Here is a 13,980-nt window from a genome sequence, read left to right on the forward strand (position 1 = left end):
TTGTTGCGCATAGCAGTTCCCGGGAGCAGCCCAGTCCGTCTTGCCTGGCCTAGCCTGAGGGAAGTTACCTACTCTGATGCTGTTCTGTGGGCAGGGACTTCTGGAAATGCCATCTGTTCCCTGACCCTGGCAGTCACGCTGGCTAAGTGAGACAAAGTGAGAGTTTCCTGCAGAAACCACTAGAGAAGCTGCCTCGAGGCAAGGTATTGAACTCATTTTAACACCAGGGGCTCAGCTCTCAATCAGAATGTGGTCTACTAGCATCAAACACTTAACTGTCTCATGGAGATGGAAGTTTCCAAATCCATGACACCCCTAGAAGTTAACAATAAACCCTCTATAATATCTGTTTGAATCAATACTTCTTAGCAAATGGGGTGCTTTCTTAGGCAGGGCCTCCAGTCCTTACTCATACCTGAACAGTGTGCGACCTCCAGCTTCACCAAAGATCACAGGGGTGTGTGGGGGCACCTGAAAATATCCATTTCCCTTCTGTACTCGGTTCTCCTGCTCCCCATTTACTGGGAAAAGATGCAGATGGTGTCAGTATTCAGTTAGTGCTAAAAACACAGATCCTAAATATTTTGTTTCCATAAGCTTCAAACATCATAAGATTGTTAAAGTCAAAAGTTTTCACAACTAGAAGGACCCACAACGAAGACTATACAACTATGTACCAGGAGGCTTTGGGGAGAAAAAAGGAAAAAAATAAAATCTTTAAAAAAAAAAAAGTTCTATCAGTCAGCCATTCAGAAATAAAAGTAAAAAACAAACCACAGTTATATTCCTGAAAATATGAAATATGGCAACTTGCGATGTAGCTCATGAGAAATGACTGCATTTTAGAGGATTTTAATAGAAGAGATTCATGTTTGAGATTTGAAAGGAAACCTAACCAACTACTTCAGCCACAGGGAGGTCTAGCACAGCTTGTTTACAGACGGCAGTGTGCCTTTTTTTTCTTTCGTAGAACACCAAGCTCAGAAAATTTCTGGGTCCAGGAAAAAAAATTATGGTTAATGGCAGCTGTAACTAATGGCTAAGGTATTAGCAAACAATAAAATCCTCAGAGGCCATAATCTCATTTTTATTGCTCTCCGCGGATTTCACTTCACTCTGCTTTCTTTGTAATGTTTTGATCCAAGTGCAATAGACCCTCGCTCAAGTGCCACCTTGTTCATAAACACTTCCCTAATAGATCTGGACGCAAGCTCACCCTCTGAAATCCTTAGCACTTGCAGAACCTCTCTCATAGCATCCACCACTTCTCTCCGATCTCATAATGCTTTATGTGGGTAGCTCTCTGCCCCACAAGAATGTCAGTCCCTGAAGGACAGGGTCTATGACCATTTATCTTTATTACCCCCACCTGCAACTCACTATAGGCCTCTGAATACTTGAGCTGCTCACCAAGTATAATCTAGGCAACTCTTGAGTATCCACTGAGCACTGTGCAGGTGCAGCAGATTACCAGACAGGTGGAGTGTGCAGTGTCCTGAGCTCTAGCTGGGGAGGTGGGCGGGCCCTAGCTGCATTTACTGTGGCAGTTTGATTTTAGAGATGATTTGGGGTTTCCTCTGACTTCCTCCTTACTCCCCTAACCAAAGCTTGGATTCAAGGGGTGCTGACCGTACCACTGTTTTTTGATTACTTAATCTTTATCATCTACTTGGGCCTCTGAGGGCATTCTGTCTAACTGCCATGCCATAGATGGAGGACAAGCCAAGAGCAGGAAATGACATGCCCATAGTTACATAGCTGATAAACGGCAGAGCCCAGACCACAAATTGGCTTTTTCAACCCTCTGTGGAGAGATCTTTCCATTGAGTTTCTCTGGTTCATGGTCCACTGTACAATTCTGACAGGAAGCAAACTGGGCCAGGTGACATAAAAGAAAAGCCCTCATGGTTGGGGTCAGTGCCCTCTCCCTAATGGGAACGTCAGAAGACTGGCTTTCAGAGAAGCATGTCATCCTTGCAAAAGAAATTTAAACTCCAAAAATCATTATGGATGAATCAGTCAGCCAGAACAAATCTCTAGCAGGAGGTCCTCGTCACTGTAGACCACCGGAAGTGGGCAATCTTCAGCAGAATCTTCAGAGAATTCAAAGAATCCTCAGGTGAGTAAGCCCTCAGTGGGTGGGACTCAAGTACTCTTCAACCAGCTGTAGGTAACATATGAGCTGTGAAATTTTAAGTTCCTTTTTCCCCCTTCCTTTAATCAAGCTGAGCCAAATTCATACATTCAAAACATGTTCTCCTTTGCTGCCCAGAGCAAGTTACTGCATGGCACATATAGCTTTTGAGTGTCCTCAATGATACTAATGCTTCACACATACTTGTTGACTTACCCTGATACTTCTGAGTTGGAATTTGATTTTTTGAAACATTCAGAGCCAAGATCAGGTAGATTATCAAACTAGGTAGTATCTACATTTCAGGCCAACATAAAGTACGACTCTACGAGGACAAACCTGGCTTTCTGATGCAGCTAATTAGCTAGCTTTAGAGGGAAATTCAGCAGGTTCACAAATACTCTGAGAAATATCTTTGAAGTAAGGCTGTTAAACGGCCTACTTTTAAGGATGAAGTTATATAGAGTTTATTCCACCCAGCTTGAGCAGTCTCACTGACTGAAAGCTCTCTTGGAATCTCAGTTAAGACTGAATGCACATTCTCACTTTGGGATGTGGAAAGGAGGGGAATAAACTGGGCATATCACAAATATTTATTATGTCACAATTTAGCAAATGCTTAAAATGTTTCTTAAAAATTCTTAGCATAACAAACAGTCTAAGTATCTTTAACTTCTGAGTAATTTTTAATCAATTATCCCAATACAACAACACGAACCATGGTTTACTTCATTTTCTTCTTCATCCATTGGATTCACATGTGTTCTGGGCCAATACTCTAGGAGTGCCTGGAGCAAAAGTCCCCCCAAGTTCACTGCAAAAGAGTTAATTAAAAGAAATGGAAGAGAGAGTTACTAGTTTTAACCTAAAAATAGAGGGAAAGAAAGAAAAGTTATGTTTCCACATATTCTAATGCTAAATTCTTAACCCAATGCCAATGATGTCTAAAAAAAAGACTTTGGAGATTTTGCCAACTCTATTAAAACTTTATCTTAGAATGCTTAAAGCAGTGATAATATAGAGCAAACAGATATTCTATTTGGTTGTTCAGATGTAACCATTTAAAAACAAACAAAAACATGAATTGCATTCTTTAAAGGGCTATTTCCATATAAATCCACTAAAACTATGCTTGTATATATCAGGTATTTCTACATGCTACATTCTTAAGAGAATACTGACCAATGATATAATCAGCAAAATATAATAGACTCTTAAAAGATGAGTCTCTTCTCAATACACACAAAAAATAACTCAAAATGGATTAAAGACTTGAATTTAAGACCTGAAAACCATAAAACTCCTAGAAGGAAACACAGGCAGTAAGCTCTCTAACATTAGTCTTGGCAATGATTTTTTGGATCTGAAACCAAAAGCAAAAATAAACAAGCAAGACTACATCAAACTAATAAGCTTCTGAACAGCAAAGGAAACCATCAACAAAATGAAAAGGCAATCTACTGAATGGGGAAAAATATTTTCAAATCATTTATCTGAAAAGGGGTTAATGTTCAAAATATATAAAGAATTCATACAACTCAACAGCAAAAAAAAAAATCTGATTAAAAAATGGAAAGAAGATCTGAATAGACCTTTTTCCAAAGAAGACATACAGATGGCCAATAAGTACATGAAAAGATGCTCAACATCACTAATCATCAGGGAAATGCAAATCAAAACCACAATGAGATATCACCTCACATCTCTTAGAATGGCTATTATCAAAAAGATAAGAAATAACAAGTGTTGGTGAGGATGTGGAGAAAATAAAACAGGTGTGCACTGTTGGTGGGAATGTAAATTGGTGCAGCCACTATGGTAAACAGTACGGAGGTTCCTCAAAAACTTAAAAACAGAGCTACCATAGGATCTAGCAATTCCACTTCTTGGTATTTATCTGAAGAAAACAAAAACACTAACTTGAAAAGATATACACACCCCATGTTCACTCCAGCATTATTTACAATAGCCAAGATATGGAAACAACCTAAGTGTCCACTGATGGATGAATAAAGAAAATGTGGTGTGTATGTGTATACACAATGAAGTATTATTCAGATGTAAAAAAGAATGAATCCTTGCCATTTGCGACAACATGGATAGACCCTGAAGGCATTATACTAAGTGAAATAAGTCAGACAGAGAAAGACAAATACCATATGATCTCACTTATATGTGGCATCTAAAAAAAATTTTAAAAAAGAACAAACTCATAGATACAGAGAACAGACTGGTGGTTGCCAGAGGTGGGTGAAAGAGGTCAAAAGGTACAAACTTCTGATTATAAAATAAATAAGTCATGGAGATGTAATGCACAGCATGGTGACTATAGTTAATAATACTGTATTGCATATTTCAAATCTTAAAGATATTTGATCTTAAAAATTTTCATCACAAGGAAAAAAATGTGTGTACAGTGATGGATGTTAACTACACTTATTGTGGTGATCATTTTGCAATATATACAAATATTGAGTCACTATTTTGTACATCTGAAACTAATACAATATTACATCAATTATACCTCAATTAAAAAAAAAAAAGGAAAACCAACAACAACAAGAAACCTGTTTCCCAGCTTCACTTTTCCTAACCTAACAGATTTCCAGAATGGTTTAAGGGTAGACAGTGTGTTGTGTATTTAATTGTTAAAGCTAAACCGCAGACTGTGAGAAAAATCAAGTCCTCTCAAGCACTTAAAATAGAATAGTATTTTCCATTTCCATATGAGAGGATAAACGGATTTCAGGAAAAATGATTTTAAAAACCAAAATATTAAAAAAAGATGAGCATGTAGCAAAAAACAGCACAGATCCCCCTTCTCTTTTGGAAGGAGGGAAAGAAGGATACCTAAACTCACGTTTTGGATCTGACCCGTCAGGGCTGCTGAAGCCAGCATCTTTCGCAGAAACCCAAGCAGCAAAACAGTCACTCTCATCCAAAGTAATAGTCAACATCTGTCACAAGGAAAAAATGGTTAGTGGCATTCTATTTGATACATCCTCCCAATAAGTCTCTAAATCCTTATTTATTTGCTCGATTTGACTAAAGTGCTAAGCCGCAGATTCAAAACCAAAATGTGTTTCATGTGACTGAATGTAATCACAATTTAATTTACTGGGAGAGCAAAAGGCATTTAAACTGCATTTTGCAAGTGTTAAAATTAAATTTTTTTTCCTTTCACACTTAAAAACATAGGACTCTGTAACTAACACTGCTTAATTTTCAGCTGTATTAGAAATTTTCTACTATCCCAAAGTACACAAATATCAGTTTGTTAACTTACCCCTGTTTTTAAGTCTACTGAGAACCAGTTGGGCACATATACCATCTTAAATCTTTTCTTAATTTCCTCTTCAAAATCCACTTTGCCCAGATCTTCAACTTTACATGCCTACACACCAAAAAGAACGTACAATAATTACTAATATTAAGTGGTAAATTGATTTGATTCTGACTTAGCTATTTAAAATTTTGTACACTTTCACATTTGTCTAAATAAAATGGAGTCTAAAATACATTTCAAAAAGATGTGGTCACATAGTTTTATCTTAAAGCATTTATCTTTAAATAACTATCTGCTATTAAAATTTTAAATTAAAAAACCACAGCATATTCTTTTTTGGAAACTACAATTTGATTTTGCTTATATTGATATAACATACCACCACGTTTATCTGGAAGCAAAGTCAAATGAAGCAAAAAAATCTTCAAGGAACAAATAACAGTTACTAAGCACTTTAAGAGAACTGTGAAGCTACCTTCACACAACAGCTATAACATAGGCAGCAGTTTTGAGTTTCTCTTTCTTGACCATTATAATCCTTCCTTATTTTCATTCTCTAAATATGTGTGCTCCCCAAAAGTATGTCCTCAACTTCCTCTGGTGCCATGGAGCATTTCCAATTACAGCTCATTTCAATCCTGAAGCACATCACAGCATGTTTCATCCACCTCCTTGTCCTAACAGCAACCTGGCTCTTTCCTGAGGGTCCCACTTCATAACCGTCTTCTCAAAGGGTGACTCTGCTTCTTCTCCCACATCCGACAGCTCCCTAAAGGCATATACAGACCTTTATTCCATCATCTCCATGTAAAAACTCCTGTTTCTTTGCGGCCACGTCATTTAGCTGCAGTAAGCTGTACCCTTTTCCTTAACGCCATCTAGCAATCTCTGTGGTCACTCTCTCCCTCCTTCATCAGAGACTGCAGCCCTGGCTCAGTGTCGTGCAGTTCACCTTGAGTTCTTTCTTTCATCATGGACAATATCAACATCCACATGGACAACACATAGGACATGTTGGCCTCTCAAATCCTTGACAATATTCCTAGTATAAATATACAGTCTCCAACTTCAACTGGATCATTAATGCTGAGATGTCTTGTTAGCAAAGTCCATTCTTCACAGCTTCTCTGCTAAATCTTTACTCTCCTCATATCTTTGACCTTGACACCTCCCTCACTACCCTCAGAACATGAGCCTGACCTCTTCTCCTCAAAAAAAGGGAAGCCTTGACAGAATCCTCTTAACTTTCTGCTACCATTCTTCTTGGTACAAGGAAAAAGGTGTCCCTTCTTGCTAAGCTCTAGATCCCCTCACCTCTCACTTCTTGGGGACCTTGTACCATCATTTACCCTCTGATGTCTCTACTGGCTTCTCTCCATGAGCAGTGAACCATGCTCAAATTTCTCCCATCTCAAAAACATACAAACACTGAGACAAAACCTTCCCTTAACCCTTTGATCCCTAAATCCTCTCCAGCAACTGCCTCTTGCTGCCCACCTCACCAAAGCCAAATTTCATGAAAGATGGTCTCCACTCAAATTCTGTCTCTTCACCTCCCAATCACTACTCAACTCATTCTATCTGGCTTTTGGCCTTAGAACTCCCTAGAAACTGTTCTCCCCAGACACCATCCTCTTCACTGGTTAAATCCATGAGCATACTATATCCCACATCTTATATGAACTCTCAGCAGGCCAATGCTGCTAACCACAAGCTCCTTTCTGGAAGGCTTAAATTAGTGCTTGAGCTGCCATCAGCTCTTGGTTTTCTTATCCTTTTTTACTATACACCTTTGTGGCTTCCTCTTTTTCTAACAATTCCTGAAAGAGCGATGACTTGGTTTCTTTTCTGTTCAGTATAGATGTATCCTTTGGAAACTTTGATACTTCCTATGACTTCAATTGTAATCCATGAGCTGATGACTGCAGAACCTATTTCTCCAGCCCAGTTCTTCCATCTGTGCAATGGGTGGTATAGCTGTCTGCCCAGCAGACACCTCCACCCAGATATCCCACATAAACTCAAATTCATTGTCTTTCTCAGTATGTCCCTTTTCCCCAACAAATCATTTTTCCTTACATCCCATGTATCACTTACACTCACCAAACTATCTAATCTACAAATCTGAGATTCCTCTCTGCTCTTTCCTTTCCTTCATACTCCCTTTCACTCAAGCATCACTCTTATCCACAGGCCTAAATATCTAACCATTCTATTTGTTGCCATTCCATTTGTTCCCACCCTAGTCCAGATAAACATCTGATGATGCTGTTTCACCGGTATTAGTACAACAGCCTCCTATTATCTGCCAGCCACTACGCTATATATTTCTTGAACATCTCCTTAACATCACCAAGAAATAGGTACCACCCACATTTCAAGAATGAAGACAGAGGTTTAGAGAGGTTCAGCATATTCTGGGACATCACTTAGCTAATAGCTGGCAGAGTCAAGATTAGAATGTACCTCTATCCAACTCTGAGCCTATGTTCTTAAATGCTCCTGACTTCCCTACTTCTGTTTAATGTCATGTCCATTTTATCCGATCACTTGATCTTGAAACTTCAAGATCTGGTGTCTGGATATGGGAAGCTGCTAGGGACACAAAAATGCCAATTATCGTGCATGCCAGCTCTGTGTCCCATCGATGCAGAACTACCTCCCATTCAGACAGCATGACTCTACTAATGCTTCAGCTAATTAGACCAAGAATGGATATCAGACCCATAGTCAGGAAATCAGTAAGTCAACCCTCAAAGAGTAGCTGGCCTGATTAGATTTTATTAGCTATTCTGGAGAGCATCAATGCTGGGAAGTATGAGGTGAAGCCCAGCCACAGTGCAGAGCTAGGGCCACAGTAGTAGTGGAGTATCAAAGTTCCTGCTGATGAGGTCCTTAGGGCTGTTCTGGAGCCTCCCCATCTCCACAACACCCCATTCTGACACAAATGCTGAGTTTCTAGTCCCCTGATAAGCATATCTCTACTGTAAGAAAAACCAATCAGACTTTTGCAGCCCGCTGCAATTAAATTTTCCACTCAACTAAGGCCTCTTGTTCTGAAGTGATGCTCAGCAAACAACTGTTTTGCAATGTGACTTCCCACACAGCTGCCCCACAGGGAAGGAAAGTGTTAGTCAGGCCAAGGTTTCTATTCAGAGATGGTCTCTTTTCCCAGAAAGAAACTTGTTTATCTTATTCTTTAGATCCAGAAGTTAATTTAAATGAATCTCTGTTCCTTATAACCAGGAGCCTAACCAAAACACCAGATCTTTTCAATTCTCCCTTTATAATACACCCAACATCTACCTCTGCTGTTAGATCCCCGAACCAGTAAGCGTAAGACAACTGTCATCCAGCTTCTTTCTCATTACCCATACTACTACTGCTCTGAACGTGGGATTTTCCTGCTCTAAAACCATCTAAGATCGAGATTCTTTAGGAAGTACCAAAGAAAGGCCAACTCTGGGGCCTGCAATTCAAGGCTCTTTGGGAAATGACTGGACTCTTATCTTTCATTCTTAAACCACTACTCCTCCCTTATACTCACTCTGGTCTCCAATTACACAAAACTGCTCACCTTGCCCTGAATATGTACGTTCCTTCTTCCGTGCCTATGTCATTCACTCCCTCTTCCTAAAATGCCTTCCCATTATTCATCTGCTGGAATCCTTTAAGACCCTGTTCAAATGAATTCTCTACCATGAAGCTCTCCTGATTTCTCCAGTTGTAAGTAATTGCCCTTGTCCATAAGCTTTCCTGTGATTTGATGATTCTTTACCTAAAAGGCTTTCACATTCCCCCACTCTTGTCCCTCCTACAAGAAGGGATCATGGTACAGACTCTTCCGTCACTATGACTCTCAATACAATTCTCTGTACGTAATACTCATTCAAATATACTAACAACACTACGAAGGAACATTTATCAGAACTCTAAAAGCAAACTTATCAATCTGCCCATAAATTGTTTAGTGCTATTTAGAATGTGGTTGAACAACTTAATATATCTCAACTATCCCAGAGGGAGCCATTGTAACATGACCCAGAGTTATAACATGCTCACAGTGATGGCTGTAAATCCTAAGAAAAGGCCAAACTTATTTCATATACTCCAGTGGTTCTCAACCTAGAGTGATTTTGCATCCTTCTTCCTCCCCATAAACATGTGGTAATGTCTGGAGACATTTTTGGCTGTCCAAACTGAAGTGGGGAGGGGATGGGAGGAGAAAGTGGTAACTGGCATCTAGTGGGTAGCAGGTAAAGATGCTGCTAAACATCCTATAATGTACAGGACAGATCCCTCTCTCCACCTCCCCAACAAAAACTTATCTGGCCCAAAATGTTAGTAAGGTCAAGGATGAGGAACTCCAATGTATTCATTTTAAGGTATGGCAGCAAATAACACAGTTTGTAACATACTCAACAGAGAAAATGGTTCCATTCAAATTTTAGGTGTTTAAAAAGCCTTATCTAATATTCATATAAGAAAGTATCCACACACAACATAAGGTATTATCACAATTAAAGCTTAATTTATACATTATATTATCTTATTTTATATATATTTTACAATAAAAAATAAAAGGGATACATGATCCAATAACTTATATTTAATACAAAAAGATACTCACCTTCAATACATCCCAATATGCCACATTATTATTGGTATCTTTGGTTAATATATGTCTCTTATCATTAAGAATGTGGCACTGAATAATACTAGCACCCCCTAAAAGAAAAAAAAAACCCACACAATTAGCAAAACAATCCTTCTACATTTAAATTCACAGAATGGCAACAACTGTTAACTGTCCTGTAACAGAACATAAGTCATACTAGCCACCAGAAATGAGAAGGCAAATGAGAAGACTATATAATTACATCTAAGGCAATTTAAGGCCAATTAAAGAAAAACTATCTGATTTTAATGATAGATTATGAGTTAAAGGACTCCTCATTTCAAGAGGCTACTAGTGGAAAATTGTGAAGGGCAACCAGTTTTACCCATTGGAAAATCTGGCAAATTTCAAATGAGGGCAGGAAATCTCTGAATTAGTCCGATCTCTCATTAACTTTTGCTTCCTATATTCCCTCTCTTTTATGCCTCCTGAATGGACACTGTAACCTAAAGGCAATAGCACGGACATCTAACTACAGATGAATGCACCATTCAATATTCTAATCTCAAACTCTACGTTAGAGTTGCCACTCTCAGCTGTAGCATGTACAATTTGAGGACCAGATATGACCTTTCTCATTTGTGCCAAAAGGCAACATTAAACTTTATATATTTTACAAAATGGCTATTGGCTTTACCAAGACCATGACTATTTTGATGCTAAGCAAAAAGATTAACTCAAGAAAGCCCACGTTAGCATTTTTAAATGTTTTTCTTTTATTAAAAATAAACCAATAGACTATTAGTCTTTTGTTGACATAAGAATTACATTTAAAGAAAGGTCATCTCCTTTATTTTTGTCAATCTCTTAGTAACAACAATTAACCTCAATAAAAGGTACATTACCTCCCAATTTCCTTACTCACCTTTAATAACCTGGTCAGGCTGCGTACAAAGGGGGGTTATGGGATTTGTACAGTCGTTGTCATAATCTCCAGAGGCTCTAAAATTATGAATTCCCTTCAATGTCTAAAGGAACAAAATTTATTATTTAATCATTTTATGCTCTGTAAGCTTTGCCAATCTGTTTAAAGTGGCAAGAAAAACAAAGAACAAATGAGAAAAACTCAACAATAACATCAACTAGAAAATACTTAGTCACGAAGTACAATTATCTACCATGATTAAAAACAAACAAACAAACAAATATGAAGAAGGGAATGTTGTTTTTTTGGAGAGAACACTAGGTACTCTTGCAGGTAAAGCTTTGTTGATCTCAAATTAGAACAATAAAATTTAGATAAGATATACAGTATTTTTTATAAGTACAGAGAAAGACCACTGGACCTGCATATAAACAGGAATACATGTAATCACTTTCTCTTTTATTATCCACAAATAGTCTGGTAAGTAAGAAAACTTAAATCTTCTTTAATTAAGATTTAAGAATTAAAAGTATTTTTGATGACTTCTCTCTGTTTATCCTCTATTTCTATCCCTGTTCTCCATGATGTGAAGAAAAGGGAGACGAATTTGAAAGCACAATTTTCTGCTTTGTCTTAGGTTTAGAAAAAAGAGAATCCTAACGAGCTTCCCTGCTGTGCTGGTCCTTGGGCTGCCTATTTTCAAATGCAGGTTCATGAGTTTAGAAGCTGTGCTAATATTTACTGGTTTTATCAGGCAACAGTGCCTGTTCTAAGCACATCAAATGCCTATCTTGGCTCCTGACAAAGAAGTAGAAGACAGAAGTTTCATTTTGACTATTACCTTAATTTTAGTAAAATCCTTAGGATCACACCTGCATCCATAGGGGCTTTCAGATTTTTGCCACTGTCCAAAAGCATGCTGAGAGTCAGGTCATAGTGAGCATTTGCTACTGGTATCTGGCAGGTCTCTGATAACAAACCACACTGTTTATAAACCTTTGCCAGGTCAACAGTGGCTCACTTACCCATTTATTTACTGTAGACTTAGTTGTTGCAACCCAGATTGCAGGAGGGGGATCAGCTGATCTATCAAGCTCCATCTGAAAATAAAGCAAAAAATGTTGCTTTATAGAATGCTGACTCTTCTGAACTGCCAGGACTAGCCATACATTACTAAATAGCAACTCCTCCATTCAACATTTGTGTGTCGATTATACCATGGCATGTGCTAAAAGCTAGGGATGCACATAAGAATGAGGCAGTCTCTTTGCTAAAGGAATATACACTCTATAAAAGTGTAATAGGGGTGACTTACCAAAAACAGTGACAAAGTTTTAAGTGTGATTAATTTAAGGTATCTAAATGAAGACATTCAAAAGGATGACTTACCATAAATATTTTTTTGCTACTCTTTTTATGATCTTTCTCAATAACAAGGAAATAACTTTCTTTTTTTTTTGAAAATGTTTGTAGCAAAAAAGCATCCTAACAACACAGCAAAAGTGAAAAGTATCCATTAATTCGCCCCTCTTGCCTAAGGACAGTACATTTGTGAAGTTTACTGTGTGTCCCTCTGTATTTTTAAAATACTATACATAGAAAAAGAGACATAAACCCACGTATATATTATGTGCATGCAATCTTCATTCATCCACTATTCTTCCGGTACCAGGAAATCGCAGGTTTCGAGTCCTGGGGACAGGGCTCGACTAGCAAACACGAATCCTCTTCAGTTCAAAGTGAAGTTCCTTATAACACACGGTTATGTCTATGCTAAGTTATTTAAAAAAATTTTTTTTATTGTGGTAACGTTGGTTTATAACATTATATAAATTTCAAGTGTACATCATTATATTTCAATTCCTACATAGATTACATCATGTTCACCACCCAAAGACTAAGCACAATCCATCACGCACACAAGTGCCTAATCACCCCTTTCGCCCCCCTCCCTCCCCCTTTCCCCTCTGGTAACCACCAATCTAACCTCTGTTTCTATGAGTTTGTTGTTGTTTTTATCTTCTACATATGTGTGAGATCATATGGTATGTGACTTTCACCCTCTGACTTATTTCACTTTGTGCTAAGTTCTTTTCATCTTTTTCTCCAGAGCCAAGAGATCCCGGCAGCTGCAGGACTCACAATGCAGAATGTCTCTCCTCTACACTTGTCTTCCCCCATCAGCCTGCTTCCTACACACATGCTGTGTCTGTAGGATTTCAGCCTTAATTCTCTTGCTTCTCTAAAGGATTACTGGTTTTGTCCATTAGGGTGTGCCATATAGCTTAAAAAACTGTACTCGGCCAGTTTCATGGGAACTCTCAGACCACAGGCATCCTCTCAACTATCTCATTGGGCCTCTACTCCCTTTTTCAGCCCTTCCTCCTATCCCATGGTCTGGGTTTCAGATAGCACTTAATTTTGCAGATGATGAGTATCTGCAATTCTGTTTCTTGTTGTCTTTGTTGTTTTCAGATGATTCCTGAGAAGAGGGGACCGTGCTGTCTTTATGCCTCCATTTTAAATCTGGAAATTTCCTCACTGTTGCTTTAATGTACAATTCTCTGATTACTAGTGAGGCTGAACATCTTGTCGTATGATCTGGCCATTTTCTAGTCCAGGCTTCACTTTTAGCAGGTGTTCATATGGATAGCCTCTCAAGTGCCCTTTTACCCACATCCCAGATCCTGATTATCAGGACTGCTCTGAGGCAGTAATGGTTTAGAGTATGAACCAGCTCGTTCCCTCTTCTTCAGGAGCACTCTTCCACACCTCCCTCTTGAGGCAATGTACACATTTCTGCTTTGCTGTCTGCTCACAGACAACTGAACTCCTCATATTCCTCCTCCGGAGCAATATGGGGCAATCTCACTAGAATTTGCCAGTGGGAGAGACACGGGTCCCCAAGGTACCCAAAAAGTTGCAATTTCTTCACAGGTGACTAACAAAAATGTTAAAATACCTTTTTCAAATAAAATACCACGGTTGATTCATGTTTTAATAGAGATTTTGCTATA

General features: G+C 38.5%; 1 protein-coding gene across 1 annotated transcript in view; it reads right to left on the reverse strand.

Annotated features, from left to right (window-relative positions):
- The window catches only part of WDR48 (WD repeat domain 48), a 44,677-nt gene that overhangs the window by 7,351 nt on the left and 23,346 nt on the right, over nt 1–13,980 (reverse strand). The window contains exons 9-15 of the mRNA XM_046662760.1: nt 11,989–12,063; nt 10,964–11,066; nt 10,051–10,148; nt 5,421–5,528; nt 4,995–5,091; nt 2,853–2,948; nt 416–521 (exon numbers count right to left, since the gene is read on the reverse strand). Of these exons, the coding sequence (XP_046518716.1) occupies nt 416–521; nt 2,853–2,948; nt 4,995–5,091; nt 5,421–5,528; nt 10,051–10,148; nt 10,964–11,066; nt 11,989–12,063 (683 nt within the window). The remainder of the gene's footprint in view (nt 1–415; nt 522–2,852; nt 2,949–4,994; nt 5,092–5,420; nt 5,529–10,050; nt 10,149–10,963; nt 11,067–11,988; nt 12,064–13,980) is intronic.

This window comes from Equus quagga, chromosome 1 (genome assembly GCF_021613505.1).
Source record: "Equus quagga isolate Etosha38 chromosome 1, UCLA_HA_Equagga_1.0, whole genome shotgun sequence".
Taxonomy (NCBI): Eukaryota; Metazoa; Chordata; class Mammalia; order Perissodactyla; family Equidae; genus Equus; species Equus quagga.